The 15232-nt window shown below is 35.0% G+C and overlaps 2 protein-coding genes across 2 annotated transcripts; one reads left to right on the forward strand and one right to left on the reverse strand.

Moving 5' to 3' along the window:
• Positions 1-3643: 3643 nt before the first annotated feature.
• On the forward strand, positions 3644-7100 carry LOC128242504 (protein PIF-like). The gene is given in 2 exon segments (XM_052959673.1): positions 3644-3866; positions 4110-7100. A coding segment is annotated over 1 exon segment (1263 nt). The 5' UTR covers positions 3644-3866; positions 4110-4124; the 3' UTR covers positions 5388-7100.
• Positions 7101-10732: 3632 nt separating this feature from the next.
• Positions 10733-13898, reverse strand: LOC128242493 (protein PIF-like). The gene is made up of 2 exons (XM_052959655.1): positions 13738-13898; positions 10733-13457 (listed from the first exon to the last, which is right to left on the reverse strand). The coding sequence occupies exon 2, from the start codon at positions 13445-13447 to the stop codon at positions 11987-11989; it is 1461 nt and encodes a 486-aa protein (XP_052815615.1). The 5' UTR covers positions 13448-13457; positions 13738-13898; the 3' UTR covers positions 10733-11986.
• Between the last annotated feature and the right edge of the window lie 1334 nt (positions 13899-15232).

The following is a 15232-nucleotide window of genomic DNA, read 5'->3' on the forward strand; positions in this document are numbered from 1 at the left end:
TTAGTAAGTAGTTTGAGGTGTATCAGTCAAAATGTATGTTTGTTATATATGTGTATGTATTGATTTTGAATAAGAGGGCACTTCAACTGCAAATAGTCCTTAGAGTCAAAAATATAGAATAAAGATCGCATGAGAGGCCAACATTCATAAAGTTAAATAAATTGAACGCGTACTATAACACAATTAACCTATTTTTGAACGTATTTATTCATAATTAACCTTTTTGCATTGCATGGGGAATAGAGATAAAACGTTTGTACGAACATAATTGGGTTACTTGAAACACCTAACGGCCATGTACTAAACTTGTGACTAATTTTGATATGGAATGTGTTTCTTGCACTATGTTATATCAGAAGTGAACGAGTGCGAGTCAGTACCTAAAGGTTTTAACATGTGCGGATGTAATGAAATGTTTGCTGTGCATAGCGTGATAATAATTGTTTGTGCAAGGAATTTGATTCGATGGTGATCATAAAATTTACGATATGTCATCGGCGACTGTTTAATGGCGAACATGAACTAGGTCGTGAATAATATTATTTAGATTTCTAAAAACACACGCAATAACAGGCAGAAAAACCTAATAATAAGTATACATTTCGTAAATACGAGTTCATAGGGTGTAAAAACAAAACATTGTTTTCACGTATGAACGTATAATTTAAGTGCAATAGCGTATTAAAATGTGTGATATAAGGTCAAATGTTAGAATTGTGATGGGAAATATTTTCTATACATTTTTCTGAAATGCATTACTTTCAAGACAACCGGGCCACTCGTGAACTACAATAACATCTTAAACTGAAATCAACAAAACCTTTATATCTTTTTATTCTGTCACTGTATTATATTTCACTGTTTGTAAAACAAATGATGAGATAAAAAAATACTGATTGACTTTTCAGCGCGTCATACTCTGATGCAAATAGTGTACTTTGTTAAAAGCTATGCTTACGTGCAAATCCTTACGTAAGTAATTTGATAAATGAACAGAAAATAAGATTTGAGCGTGCATCAGTCAACAATACAAGGAACACCAGAATTAGAAATACAAAGCTCCAATGAAATAAACCCTGTCTCGACATTTCATATCCGGAATGCCAAATTCTTAGGAAAACGAGGGACGTTTTTAAAACTTTTATCAATTTTCTGAGTAACAACGCCTCTTAACTGTTGCTAATCGGCCAACTTTACATAATACCGAATCTAAGTCCAGGTCTGTGATTTGAATGCGTTGACTTGTCTGATCGGATACAGAAAGTGGCCGTTTTATATGTGTTTCATGCATTGTGGTTGACCTTGAAGGCTGGCATGGTCATCTATCCTGTTCCGAAATAGTATTGCTATGCAGAGGTAAGTGCGATGACTAGTACTTAAATGCTGGAACAATTTAGATTCAGTCGGATTACCATCTGGCAAGTGAGGATGGAAGAAATAGGCGGTGTTTATCTTTGTCAACGGTGGACGCCACATCAGGAGGACTACAATAACCAGCACTTGCATCTTTCGGAGGAAGTGCAGATGGGCCTAAGCAGAGCAGGCCAGTACCCTGATTATAGTCAAAGGGAAAGGATATTTTGAAAAAAGAAAAGCTGTTCTAGAGAGTAGTAAAAGATGACAAGACATGCTTAAATAAAGTTGGAAAGTTGGCTTTGGTAGAAAAATGCCAATGTTTAGACCCTGCCAGGCCTTTACCGCATCGCGCCACTTTGCCTTTATTTGGCCAATCAGGCCAAATTTGCAAGGCTGCATTAAGCATGTCGCATTGAACAGCAGACAGTGCAAAACCATGTCTCGACTTACAAAGAACTCGGACGCATCCGGTGACATATATGGTGCATGAGCGTTAACAAAAAAAATCTCAGGACGCTGTAAAGCTTGCTGGGTAAGATATTCGTCAAAGTGGATCGAAAACACTGAAGTAGTTAAGTATCCATCCAGCCATTTAAAGAATGACCAAAAATGCCCAAGGAAAGCCATCAAGGACAATCTCTCGGAATAACTGTCAATACAGTGATTTGTGTCTTATAATCCGACATGACCTGATAGAGGTGTTTAGCCCCTAACGGGAGATTACTGGTCTTCACTTATATATCTGAAATTCTTTGAGAACGCCAGTGCAGCCAGTTAAAATGCTATATTATATTTCACTATTACCCTGTGACATCTCGTAATTAATGAGATGATTTTTATCATTCAAGTTTAGGTTACTGATTTTGTGTAAATGGTTCATTTTAAGAAACATTTGTTTGACTAAAGCAATGTTGACTATGGGATGCCATTCCGAAAAAAATGCATACAGTTGGTACATCCATAGCTCCCTAACATTGTGCAAACTACCGCTGACGAGCAAATGCAGACGAACGACCCTCTAAAAATATAATCCCAGGTTCATACTCATAAAAGGTTGCCCTGGTTTATTGTTTTGAATGTTGATGCACGTCTTTCAAAGTATGAATCCTTTTGTTTCTACATTCGGAAACTCGTCGTGCGTCAATGGGTATCCTGCGAACATAAACACAATTGCATAGCACGCTAAAATCAATACCTCGTATAAGGGATCTGACACATGTTTTTGCTTGTCAACCCCATGCTATTTTGGTATCATTTGAAAGAGTTTCATGAGTAGAGACAACATATGATATAATGACACAAATATTGCTAACAATCATGTTCAGCCTTTAACTATTGCAAAAACGACAATTAGCGCCCAGTTTAGTTTAAATAAAAAACAAAATGGAAATTGTTATAACTTGATTTTAACTGGATATCATCTCAGTGTTCATTCAACTTTTGTCAAATTGGAATTTGTTTTTATAAATTGTCTCTTAATAAGGTATGGATCGAGCTTTTGCAATTTTTTAAAATTTATGTTCGACAAATTTCTTGACGAAAACAACGGCGCCGTTCATGTTCCTTTGAATGGCGCCTGTCGTTTAAGTACACAACAATGATTTAATGTTGATGAATACCGAAGTTTATATATACTCGAACTCGGGTGTTCCGATTAGATTGTCAGTCATACTTTGTTTATGGAACATATTGCACAGAAATTATGTAACCCTGGTTCTTTAGCGATCACCTGTCTGCGAGACCTCCATTAAACGTCCCTGCCGGAAGACGAACAGCAGTTTGTTGAATGGTGCGAGAAGGAAGCCAACCGACGACCTCTGGATTGACAGTCAAGTATATTACCACTAGACCACGAATCCGCCATTAGTATGGAAACATGAGGGTGAATTAAACGAAATAACAACACATGCGTGTAGCGTTTTAAATTAATCCATAAAATTGATTAAACACGCAAATAAAAACGTTTTATTTTATGACAGGTACTGTATATATATTGTTTGTGATCTGCAGTATATTGCACATTTAGTGTTCTTTTCGAGAAAAACATACGATCGATAACGTGGAAACGTTTCCAGGTATACGGAGTGTCTATCCTACTTACTTGATATGTGGTATCTTCTAACATCGATCACGTTTTTATTAATGACAAGCATTGGCGATTAAATAATGTAAACAAGCTAATGCACAATGCAATAAACATTTATTAAACACATCGCATTTGTATTATTCTCCGAAGTTATTAATCTGTTCGCTGAAGGTGTGTTGAAATGGTGTAAAACCAGTAGGCTAAATTGTCTTTACATTATGTTGTTGTTTTGATTAGATTTTAACGCCGAGGGCGTGTTATGTTTAAGGAACATTTACGCAATGTTTCGGACTATCTTCTAAAACTCCCCGTTTTTTTGTATATATAAGCCCTTGTATATATAAGCCCTTGATAAAGTATATCTATAAACAATCGAAACAGACGAGTTAACAAAGTAGAGCCATAAAGGACGACTCGAGATAAGGTACACTGACTTCTTTGTTCCATTATTGTCTTTTTTGTTTATTGGATGTACAATTTTAGCAACATTCACCCAAAACATTTAATGTTCATTTACACTTTAAAGATATACGTTTATGTACAGACAAGTGCAGTTGCTTTTTCCTACCCTTTTTGGTTGGAGTGCAAAGAGTTCATGCTACTCAGGTTTGAAAATCGTCTTTGTCATACGTGATATTAAACTAGTTTATCATTCGTTGTATTTCAGAATTGGGCAGCAAAAATGATAATAAACACGCTTTTGGTAATATGTTTGGCTGTATCAACGACGATTGGACAGGATGAATTTAACTATCTCTGTGGCGAGCGACAATTAGACAACGGTGCAGGGTTTAACAACCACCCGTACGATTGTACAAAGTATATACAATGTGAAAAAGACATTCACCACAATGTTATTGCTAGGGTGAGACCGTGTAGTTTTGGAACATTCTTTAGCAAGAGTATACTTAACTGTGCTAGTGCCGAACAAACAGTTTGCGAAAATGATCTTTGTGCTACAGATATGAATGGTAAACAAAGAAAAGCCGAGGGAAACTGCAGGGGATATTATGTATGTCTGAATGGAAAGTCTGTTGCGAAGTGCTGCCCCTCAGGTCAAAAGTATGATTCAATAAAAGGATGCGTTGCTAATGAAGACAAAGAGTGTACGGATGTTTGTTATAACAGCAAATATGTTACAGAAGCCCCTCTGCCAAGTAACGAAACAGAATCTAACTCTGATTCCGATGTAATAACCACGACAGAGGCTGCCCCTGCGGTTGAATGTGATAAGAGGCCAGTGTTCGGTCACCCAGAGATGTTTCACTGGATCCTGTATGGTGGAGCAATCGTTCAAACCATGAACTGCTCAGCTGGGACCGTCTTCCTGCCTCAGACCTGTAACTGTGGTCATATGGAGGGAACAAGCAATATTAAGGCACCGGAAGTGCTTCTCACATTTACCTAAGACCACAAAGACGTATCTGTCCACCATAATCATGTTGAAAATTACGGTGTTGTAGTCGAAAACGGTGTTGCTAAGTTCAATGGAAACAGCAGCCGTCTTATTATTCCGAGGTTTACCAACATGGATATCGCTAAAACCTTCATTATCAAAATGAAATACAAATCCAACCACCGTGTTATCCCAGCTGGCATGCAGCGAGCTTTGTTCTCAAATTTCGACTGTAAGGTTGAACCATCTTTAATTTCAACGGAGGACCGTCTATATGTACACGCAGCGGTTGGTACGAACGATAATTTTCGGCAAGCAACAAAGCTATACCAAGCGCCATTGAACGCCCGGCTGGAGAAAGAGTTAGTGTACAAGTTCCACAATGAAAAATTGCGCGTAAGTCTTGGAAAAGCTACGACAGAAATCCCAGCAAACGGTCATCTTAGAAACATCCAGTGCGCGCTCCATATCGGGTACGCTGACGGAAGCCTTAATTTTGAGGGTGAAATCAACGAACTTGCCATCTACCTTTGTAACCCTGATATTTAAACCTAACACTATCGTAATTTATTATTGAATTAATTTATTTATTTTTTTTGTTTTTCATTTTTATCAAACGGATTTATTTTAAGCTTAAAAGAGTTCGACTTGTGGAATATAAATACATGTATGTAATTGGTTTTATGCTGCATTGATATAAAAAAGGAAATATGTTTTGTACCTTAAGGTAAGTACATGTAGTATACTACAAAGTTGTTTAAAATGAATGTCTCCATTAAAGTTTCCTTCGTCACGGCATATTGTCTATGCATTACTGTTGGTATATAAAGAAACACATACACACGGCCTTAAAAGTAGAATATATATTTAATATTTTATTTTTAGAGCCATATGACTTTACTGCATTGCGAAGCAAAGTGTAAGAAATGACAAATTAATCATGCTGAAACGAATAAGAGGACTTTAATCTATATCTTGACTTTACAATATATCTGATAGCTAATTTCTCCACATTCTTACAGCTATACACTGAAATATGACTAGAAAAACATTTTTTCTGCGTTTTTAAAGTATCTCAGTGTATAATCACAGTATATTTAGCTACTGCAACCCTGTAAAATGATACTGCGAATGCGTCTTTGCTATCACCGACTTAAGGTTGACCATTGATTTAAAAGGATAAGAAAATACTTCTGCGCATGCGTACAATTTTAGTAACAATGGAAGCTCTAAGTCGATGTAGAAATGTTTCATGTTATCAATATTGAGGTGTTTCACATGTTTGTGGGTACAATTCTGTTTACACTGAAGGCTATACATGTGTTGAATGTTGCTGTATAAGGTATTGTATTAGATTTACAAATTGATTGTCAATTGAAATTGTTTGATAAATCTGTTGCAGAAATTGTGTAACTTGGTTGTGAAGTTTGGGGATTTGGAGAACATAGCACAATTGAAAACAAAACAAAACTGATATTATGAAAATAAGGCACACATCATGTTATGCTGTATGGCGACTTAGGTAGATTTCGACTTAGTACTACTTTTTAGAAACTTATTATAGGATTCAGGTATGAGCTTACTCACAACAACTTCAATTTATCGTCGGTATTGAATAAACTACTTTATAGTGAGTCAATTAGAAATTGTAGGCATTATCTGTGGTTAGTGATGTTAAGCATATTTTTATGAAAGTGGACTAAGTTTTATTTGTCAAAACCAAAAGATTTGTTTGTTATATCTTGTTGAAAATTCGCTAAAGGATCAATATAAGATCTCCTGGAATAGTACTGTAAATGAAGTCTCCAAAATGTTACCATTAAAGGATTTACAAAACAAATAATAAGATTGGATATTTTTATAATTTAATTCTGGAAATGTTCATCAGGCCGCTCATAAATTTAAGGCTTTGTAATAGTTATTCGCCCGCTGGTCGCTGGCATGGTATCTAAAGAAAATGTACTTGAATGACATTGGCGATGAATTGCACTATTTTTGAAATGCACCCACTTTGCAAATGAAAGAAGGAAAAAATTACCAGCTTTTCATAAAAATAATGTTACTATTATATACTACCAAATGATAACGTGTGAGAATGACTGTCAAAAGCTAATCGAAACAAGCAAATTCATAGCTGTTGTATTTAAAACACCAGGTTCATTAGTTGCTGTTTTGGTATTATAATTATATCCTATTATAATATGTAATGTCTACCTCTTTTCGCATGTACAATGTGTTGAGTGTAATAACAGAATGGAAGAATATATTTGTAATATCGTGTTAAATTACTTTTCTATCGCAAATGCGTTTTCTATAATTGAATGCGAATGTGTCAATTAATTTTGTCAATGCACCAAGTTGGAGAATCAAAGTTATTTTTAACACTAATACTAATGTGAAAAATAACAGAAACAAGCTCGATCAGTAGCAACAAGTTTAAACATTAACCCGGTTTAATGGCACTGGGTACACGCCAAAGACATAGAACATAAAAACAAAAAAAATCACAAACAAGAAACATGGATGAACAGCACAAAATACACAAACAGCACTATGCATACATACTATATATACAAAAATAAGTATGTTTATCAAGGATTGTTAGGTACCGCCTTGGCACGGTATAAGTGTATACCAACAGATGAAAAACGTTGTGTTTTCTCTTGTTCTCTTTGACTAGTAAGACTCTTCAAAAATCTTTATTTCTTCTACATCAACCCTTCTTAATCTGATGCACTCTTCTTGTTCTTCGTTAAGTTATGTTTTTATTTCAGTTTCCTTTACTTGAATTCATGTTTGTTGAATTGATGCTTGATTTTTACAAACGATTAAAATTTCCAATATAAGTCATCATTGTCGTCACTTAATAGTTTGTGAAATGTTCCGTTCATCATGAAATCAAAATCTTAATTAAATCAATTAAATGAACGTTGCTCATTTTTCTGATTAATTGCAGTTTTCATCATTTACATTATATTGTAAGATTGCCAAGAATGTCATTGAAAAAAGAGATCCGTAGTTATTATGTCCCACCCATTAAAATGATTGCAACCAATGACAACACTTGAATATTGAAGAAAAGTTCACGATTTCGATAATGAAATGCCATTGCACTTTATACAGAAATTGTTTGAAATTGATAAACAACAGCCATCGTTATAGAGTAAAGTGTTAATTGTAATATCAGGAAAATAGTGATTCCCGTTTTTCAAATATTTATTTTTGAAGCATAATTTTCGTACAAAATCAAAACATACGTAAACACATGCTCGAACATAAATAAGATGATATATCATCTGTTGAATTTAAATTAAACCAAATTAAACGTTCTAACTTTTTTATCCGAACTTCCCGTTCAATCTCTGAGAGTGCAGCTTTAACCCGGGTTTATGTTTAAACTTTTTGCTACTGAGCTTGTTTCTGTAGCGTTTCGCATAAATTTAGATGCCAAAACCCTTCAGCGTCTACAAGCCAATCATACTGATCTCTGACATTTGGAGGGATGAAATACCATGAAGATATTGAAAACTAATTTGGCCAACCCTTTTTAATTGACTATAAATCAAAATTTGTTTATTTACACTTTTGAATTATTGAATATTTTATTAAGTAAATGACGAATAATATAATTTGGTCACATCTATTTATATAAATTGGTGCGCTGTTTAATTTAGTTTGTTTTGTACATTGAATTTTATTATTTGGAAAATAAATGTGTTCATCAAAGCTTATGGGACAACAACACATATTTGATAATCTGGCGTAAGAACGACTGTCTACGTCATCGACGATCACAAATGTGTGTGAGGGGCATCGACGATCACAAGTGTGTGTGTGAGGGGCATCGACGATCACAAGTGTGTGTGAGGGGCATCGACGATCACAAGTGTGTGTGAGGGGCATCGACGATCACAAATGTGTGTGAGGGGCATCGACGATCACAAGTGTGTGTGAGGGGCATCGACGATCACAAATGTGTGTGAGGGGCATCGAACTGGAGCCGGTAGCAAAGAAGAAAGCAAAAAGGGTGTATTAATTAAAAGGTTCGTTATCTTAATTCATCTTAATTTATTTCACTCATCATAAATTTAAACCTGTGTTTTGGTCAAGGTAACCCCCACCCCTCTCCGAAACAAACAATTATAAAAGATGAAAAGTTTTTGGAATACCCTATTACTAACAATTTCCTTAATAAACTGATATATGACAGTCGCATAGAAGCTTTTGCCGAAAGATCCGCAGGTGACAATGCTCTTTCCTATATGAAAAACTCAAGTCAGGGTATCGAACTACCATAGCAACGTGTCCCGATCGTTTCATAATTAATACAACACAGGGTCCACCTAGTTCTCTGTCATCTTACTCTCGCTTGCGTTAGTGTACGAACGTAAATATTAAAAACATGAAAGTATGGACACTAAGAAGGTGACAAAACCATTTCAGAAATAATTTGATGCATGAAGAATGTCGAACACATGTGCGATTAAGTGATGATAATTATATTTGCTCGTAAAAATGCATCGAACGATTGCACGCACATGTACATAAACAATTTTACTCCTTTTTAAAGTAGAGTTTGAATTGGATACACACATACAAATATTTATTTTGGGTATGTTGAGCTGTGCTTTTTCATTAACCACTACAATGTTGTCATATTTTGTATCAGTAACGGAATTGCTTGTGATGCTATGTCGTGTCACGATTTTTGTATCTGTATATAAATAAACGCAGTAAAGGTGTTGAATTTTTGTTGGAATTGGTGTCTATCAGATTCAAGTTCAAGCAATATTTTCTATTTATCGTTTTCTCTTAGGCCTAGAATTTTTTTTGTTTGGTTAGGGTAATATCCTTTTCAAAAATAGGTAGGGTAGGTAGGCTTATATTTTTTTATCAGGTTTATATAAGAATGTCCTTTTTTATCCTAGCGAGATGTTGTTAAGGTTATCTTCTGTACAAGCATTTAAGGTTATACTTCATATTAAAAAATAAGTTATTTTTTTCTTTAGTTTAAAAAAAAAAAAATTCAAACTGACTATAAAAACGGTAGGGTCGGCGCCTATGCCGTAGGTAGGGTCGAGTTACCCGAACCAAATGTTTTTTTTATTGGGCCTTACTGAAAGAAGTACGTTGGACGTCGTCTATATGACTCTCAAATTGCATTGAAATGGAAAACCGTGTAACGTTGCCTTTACTATATAAATATTCACCTTTCATTCATCATCAAAGAATCACAGGTCTTAAACATTTTATTTGATTTAATTACAAACCTTTAATATATATTGTACGCCCCTTTCGTCAATGTGAACCGTGTTTAACAATCGTCATCTGTCAAACAGATACTTGCCAAATCATGCCTTGTATTCCCCCTTCAATATGCACGCGGCCACTGATGACGTCAATTAAATGGAAAAAAGTTAACCAGTTAACGAGCATTTATTTTGCGCTTCATTCATTCTGGTGTTTCATATATTAAACGTGTCTTTGCCTGCGGCACTTAATGTTTTGAAATCATTGCACAAAACAATATGTTAACCAACTCCTAATAAAACGCACTCTTCAGTAAGCAATAAATACCACAAGTACATATTTGGTTTGAATGTTGTCATTCGTGGTTAGAACAATGTTAAATACTTAACGGTTCACGGACCGCAAACGTTGATTTGTGGGCTGACAAATAAAATACAAATACTCTTAATGTCTAGCAGTTAATTGTTTGCTCGTTCTTGTTGTCACTTGTACAGGTCTGATTTGTCTACTTGTATATCCCGCAGTTAACTGTGTTAGTATTAATTATATCACCTCTGTTGTTGGAGGAGGAAATCGAGTCAATGTTATGGCCTTAGCGGAGTTGTCACCGGCTCAGTCAGCGTGTACAATCTTTACGCAAAAAGTCAGATATTCAAACGATTTATTTTTTTCAAAATATAATATGCACATATATAGCAATGCACAGAACACTGGCTTTTATAGTTTTGAAATTTGCCCCTTTTTACCTGAACAAACAAAAGAGCGCTAGTGTCTGTAGCGCTCGTGCTAGCACATCCATGCCAATAATCGGACTTGATGATACCGTCTAAGCTAGGTGTGGATTTGCAATTTTTAAAAATATCATACCTGCAAATCAGAGATAATGATGTAGGTGTCCGACTTAACTCAAGAGGCCGTGGGTTCGATCCAAACCAGTAGCACTTCTTCATGGCCTCCCAAAAAAGACAATAGTAAGTGGTTTCATCCGAGAAACGGACTCGAGGGAGATTCATATCAACTTTCAGACGTCCTTACAATTGAACTTACATGTAAATACATTAATTGAAACTAGCAGTGTACTTCAAAAGAAATCTGGAGGAGAGATTAAGTACACATACAGCAAACATGTGAAAACAGTAAGACTGACACGTGCAACACTCTCAAAGCGAAATGACGATACAGTATTATTCAATTTACTGCGATTATATACATTCAGAGAATCCAAAGGAACAAGAAATAAACAACACTAGGTCAGTGTGTACCATGTGATAAATTTCGTCATAAATGCTACGTCGGAAGGCACAATTTTGCTTGGAATGAAGACTTTAAACAAAGATAACTTCACTATTTCTTCACCATTTTAAATGAAACATAGCACAGTCTGCGCCGCCAACGGAAACTCCCCCGGGTCTTAAACCAGAGTTTGATTGAGAGATTAGTTTCTTAAAACACTTCAACAAACCTTTTCAAAATACGGCTGTCTGACGGAGCACTGTCACACATTATTTTGGAAACAGGTTTGTCGACGTGTTTGATGAAACTAAGCACCTTATCAAACTTCGGTAATAAAACGAAGGCGGTGTAGTAAAAGAAATGTTACCTTTGATTTAAGTCTTTATTTAAAGCTAAATGCTGCCTTCCGACATAACACATATGACGTAATTTATCACATGGTTTACACACACTGTAGGCTATTGGTTCACTCAGTCGGAAGATTAGATTTAAGATAAATTCAGAATTATCATTGGGGTTATTTTTAAAATTTTGGAAGTGACTGTCAAACATGAAACAAATATTTCTTCCACAAAAACGGCACAATCTATGTCCATGTACATAAACAGTTGCCGAGAAACTAGATCTAACGTCAAACAATCAATTTAGTCCACACTTAAAACGTTTTAGCACACATAAACAGTAAATTCGTCGATTTCTCCTTTAAACGGCGTTATATTTGCGCCATGACCAATTTTGAGTGGGCATGCTATCTTGTTGAAATTTCCTTCAGCAGGGACAGAATTGGATGTATCTCCATTCTTAAGAGTGAATTTCCTATCATGGAACATGTAAAAAACCTCTTTTGTGGATGTTTTCCCGCCTGGTGGAGGAGGACGTTGACGAACATGTGTGTATTTTGACTTGTTTGCATCTGTTTGTAAACCAACACCACTGAAAATGTATTGTACATTTTCGTACATGTAAATGCTTGGCGCTTCGTTGCATCCATAATTCGAGAATATTGACATCAACTGATTCTTGGGGATCGACTCATGGTCCGAACTGTAAATTACCTTTATCACTAAACTCGTTGTTATATCCACGCTTGAAAAGTTTGAAATAGTAAGAAAGTTTTCGTATCCGTGGAAAATGGCCTTACCATTTCGTACTGTTACATTGTGATTGATAATTTCATACGCGTTACCGGACTGATCTTTGTGGTCTAGCGTAAACGGTAGGTGGATTATCGGCGAACACATCGTTGTTTGGGTCTTATTGTTAACACTCCGAGTTAGTGCAAGTATTTCAGTTAAATCCACGATGTTAAGGCAATTGCAGACAGCTTGTACAAACATTGTTCCTGCCGGACAACTTCGTTCCATAATCCAGTCTCCGCCATAAAGCGTTTGTTTATATATGCCAGGGTTATTAGGTACGGCGCTTTTATCACAGACCGATCCTGCAGCTTGACTAGGGTTAACTCTGCTTACAATAGGCTTTACTTTGAGGCCGCCTGTATCTGAATTGACATCGCCTTTTACTAGTTGGTCTGCAGGTGTTTTTTGATTAATATCCGAAATAACTGAAACACCTGTAAGCATTGTTTCCGTTTGGCTATGAAACGGTAGACTCACTGAATCTCCCACAAAATCATCAATTTGTTCATTTGTTTGATTGAACACAATGGTGTCCATACAACGTTGATTACATTTGATGTCAACCGTAGTATTCACACATTCAAGACTTTCATGAAAATACTGCCCAAAAGGACAACACATTGGTATGGACGAACTTCCTCGGCACTCATAGAAACCTCTACAATTTCCAAGTCCATTTCTTCTCTTTCCATCTGGTTGTTGATAACACAAATCATGTTTGCAGACAGTGTCTGTTGCTAAGATACAGGTCAGAACAGTTGGGTTCCAATATGTTCCATAACCACAATCTCTCACAAAGCCAACATACTGACCCTCTTTGTTTTGCATGCACTGGATATATTTGCTACAGTCTGTCGGGTGTTCCTTATACCCTACTCGAAGTTTCATGGTCTCTTCGTCACATACAGCGGTGTACTCTTGACCGGGAGTCACTCTTGCCATCCAAAGTACACACAGGATGTGCACAACAAATGATGGAGCCATCATCTTATAGAAACTAAAAAAAATTATATATAAGTTTTACAAAAATGATTGTTCGGTTTCTTCGAGTATTAACTGGTATTGTAAACGGTTTGATTTACATAAATTCAATATTGGTATACAAGAATGCAGAATTAAAAAATACATACATTAAAAAAATAAAAAAAAATATATTGATTACTTCAAAAGGAATACATCTGTGCTAGGGTCAACAATAAAGTATATGATTTGTTAAATTAGAAACTAGGATACGATATCATTGAATAATAATTACTTTAAAAACTAAAGTTACTTACTCGAATATCGATGTTCCAATGATTTTCGAAAATAACTCACGTTTATATGAGTATTGTTTACTATGTTTAAAAATGAAAATATATAGTTTCTTTAGTTGCAAAGTTTCACTCCTTCTTATGAAGTGTCTAGATACCGCCCATTTCAATGATCATATGTGTTGTTTTTTTAAATATATTTTTCTTCAACCAAAATCATTTAAATCCTTAAATAAACATTCATTTTTTTATGTAAACCTCATATGTAAGTGAAATAATTCGTTTAAAATCAAATCAGCAATTTCATCACACATCTAATTAATCTCAATACAAAAATGGTTAATGTTGAAATGCATGCGTTAATGCGTGGTATTTACAATGATTGATATCTATATTTTTGAATTGTTTCGATGAAATTATTTTCTTAAATATGTTTTTTTAATTGTATAGAACTCGATAACTATTGATAAAAATGTCAAGATTAAGACACATTGTCATCGAATTTATGGAGTTGAATGTATGTTTGTCTAATTCAGTCATAAAACCATTCTTGTGGTTAATGTATTTACCATCGCCAAAACCAACTTACACCACATGCAAAGAGATTGAATAGATGTGATCAGCGATCATTAATTCGACATTCAAGCATCAAATTGGAAAAAAGAAAAATTGTTTGAAGTCTGAATGCATAAATAAACTCCCAAACTAAAAAGCATCTATCAAAATTATGTCGTCAACCATCAGTTGTGTTTCTGAAGACCTTAGATGATTAGTTCGTTAATTTCCGAAATATATTCCAAGCTCATTAAATGTAACAACACAAAACTATAGTATGCAGGTGCTGTGCTACTTGTTAAATTGTTAGGGCTTTTAAATCAATATTCTAAACGCAAAATTCGTTTAATCTTCATTCATAGTCAAATACAAAATAATAAAAGTTTTCAGCTCTGCGTTTTAATGATCTAAAGAAGTAGCAGCAGTAACGAGATCATTTAAGTTCTTCATGCTGATTTTGATGATGGGAAAAAATTTTAGGCTTGAGTTTTGTGGTGTTTCAAGTTTCTTGTTTGTGATTTTTGTTTTTGTGTTCTATGTCCTTGGCGTTTACACTGTGCCATTAAACGGTGTTTATGTTTAAACTTTTGGCTACTGAGCTTGTTTCTGTAGTTTTTCAAATACGGTTTGGGAAAATCAATTCATTCTGGATGGTCTCTGGGAGTGGGGTGTCAAGTTTTCAATATATAACACATGTAGTCGTTTTTCATACGTTTGTTGTTAATTACACTCGTAATAATAAAATCGCACGTTATAATGCATTGTAATGGATAATGAAGGGTCATTGTTCTGTGAAACGTATGAAACCGTCTTTGCTCAACAAATCATGCGATCCTTAACAAAGAGTTAAAAACCATAAGTTTACAAAAGTTACTTCCATGTTCTTCAATAAGCATAATGATTTGATTCATTAATATAAATGAAATTTTTAATCCCTGATATCTAAAGGTATTTCCCAATATGT

Source organism: Mya arenaria, chromosome 8 (assembly GCF_026914265.1).
Source record: "Mya arenaria isolate MELC-2E11 chromosome 8, ASM2691426v1".
NCBI classification, from domain to species: Eukaryota; Metazoa; Mollusca; class Bivalvia; order Myida; family Myidae; genus Mya; species Mya arenaria.

Bases quoted from the DNA above. Each gene is read 5' to 3' on its own strand.
- LOC128242493 (XM_052959655.1), bottom strand. From the start codon at position 13,447: ATGATGGCTCCATCATTTGTTGTGCACATCCTGTGTGTACTTTGGATG.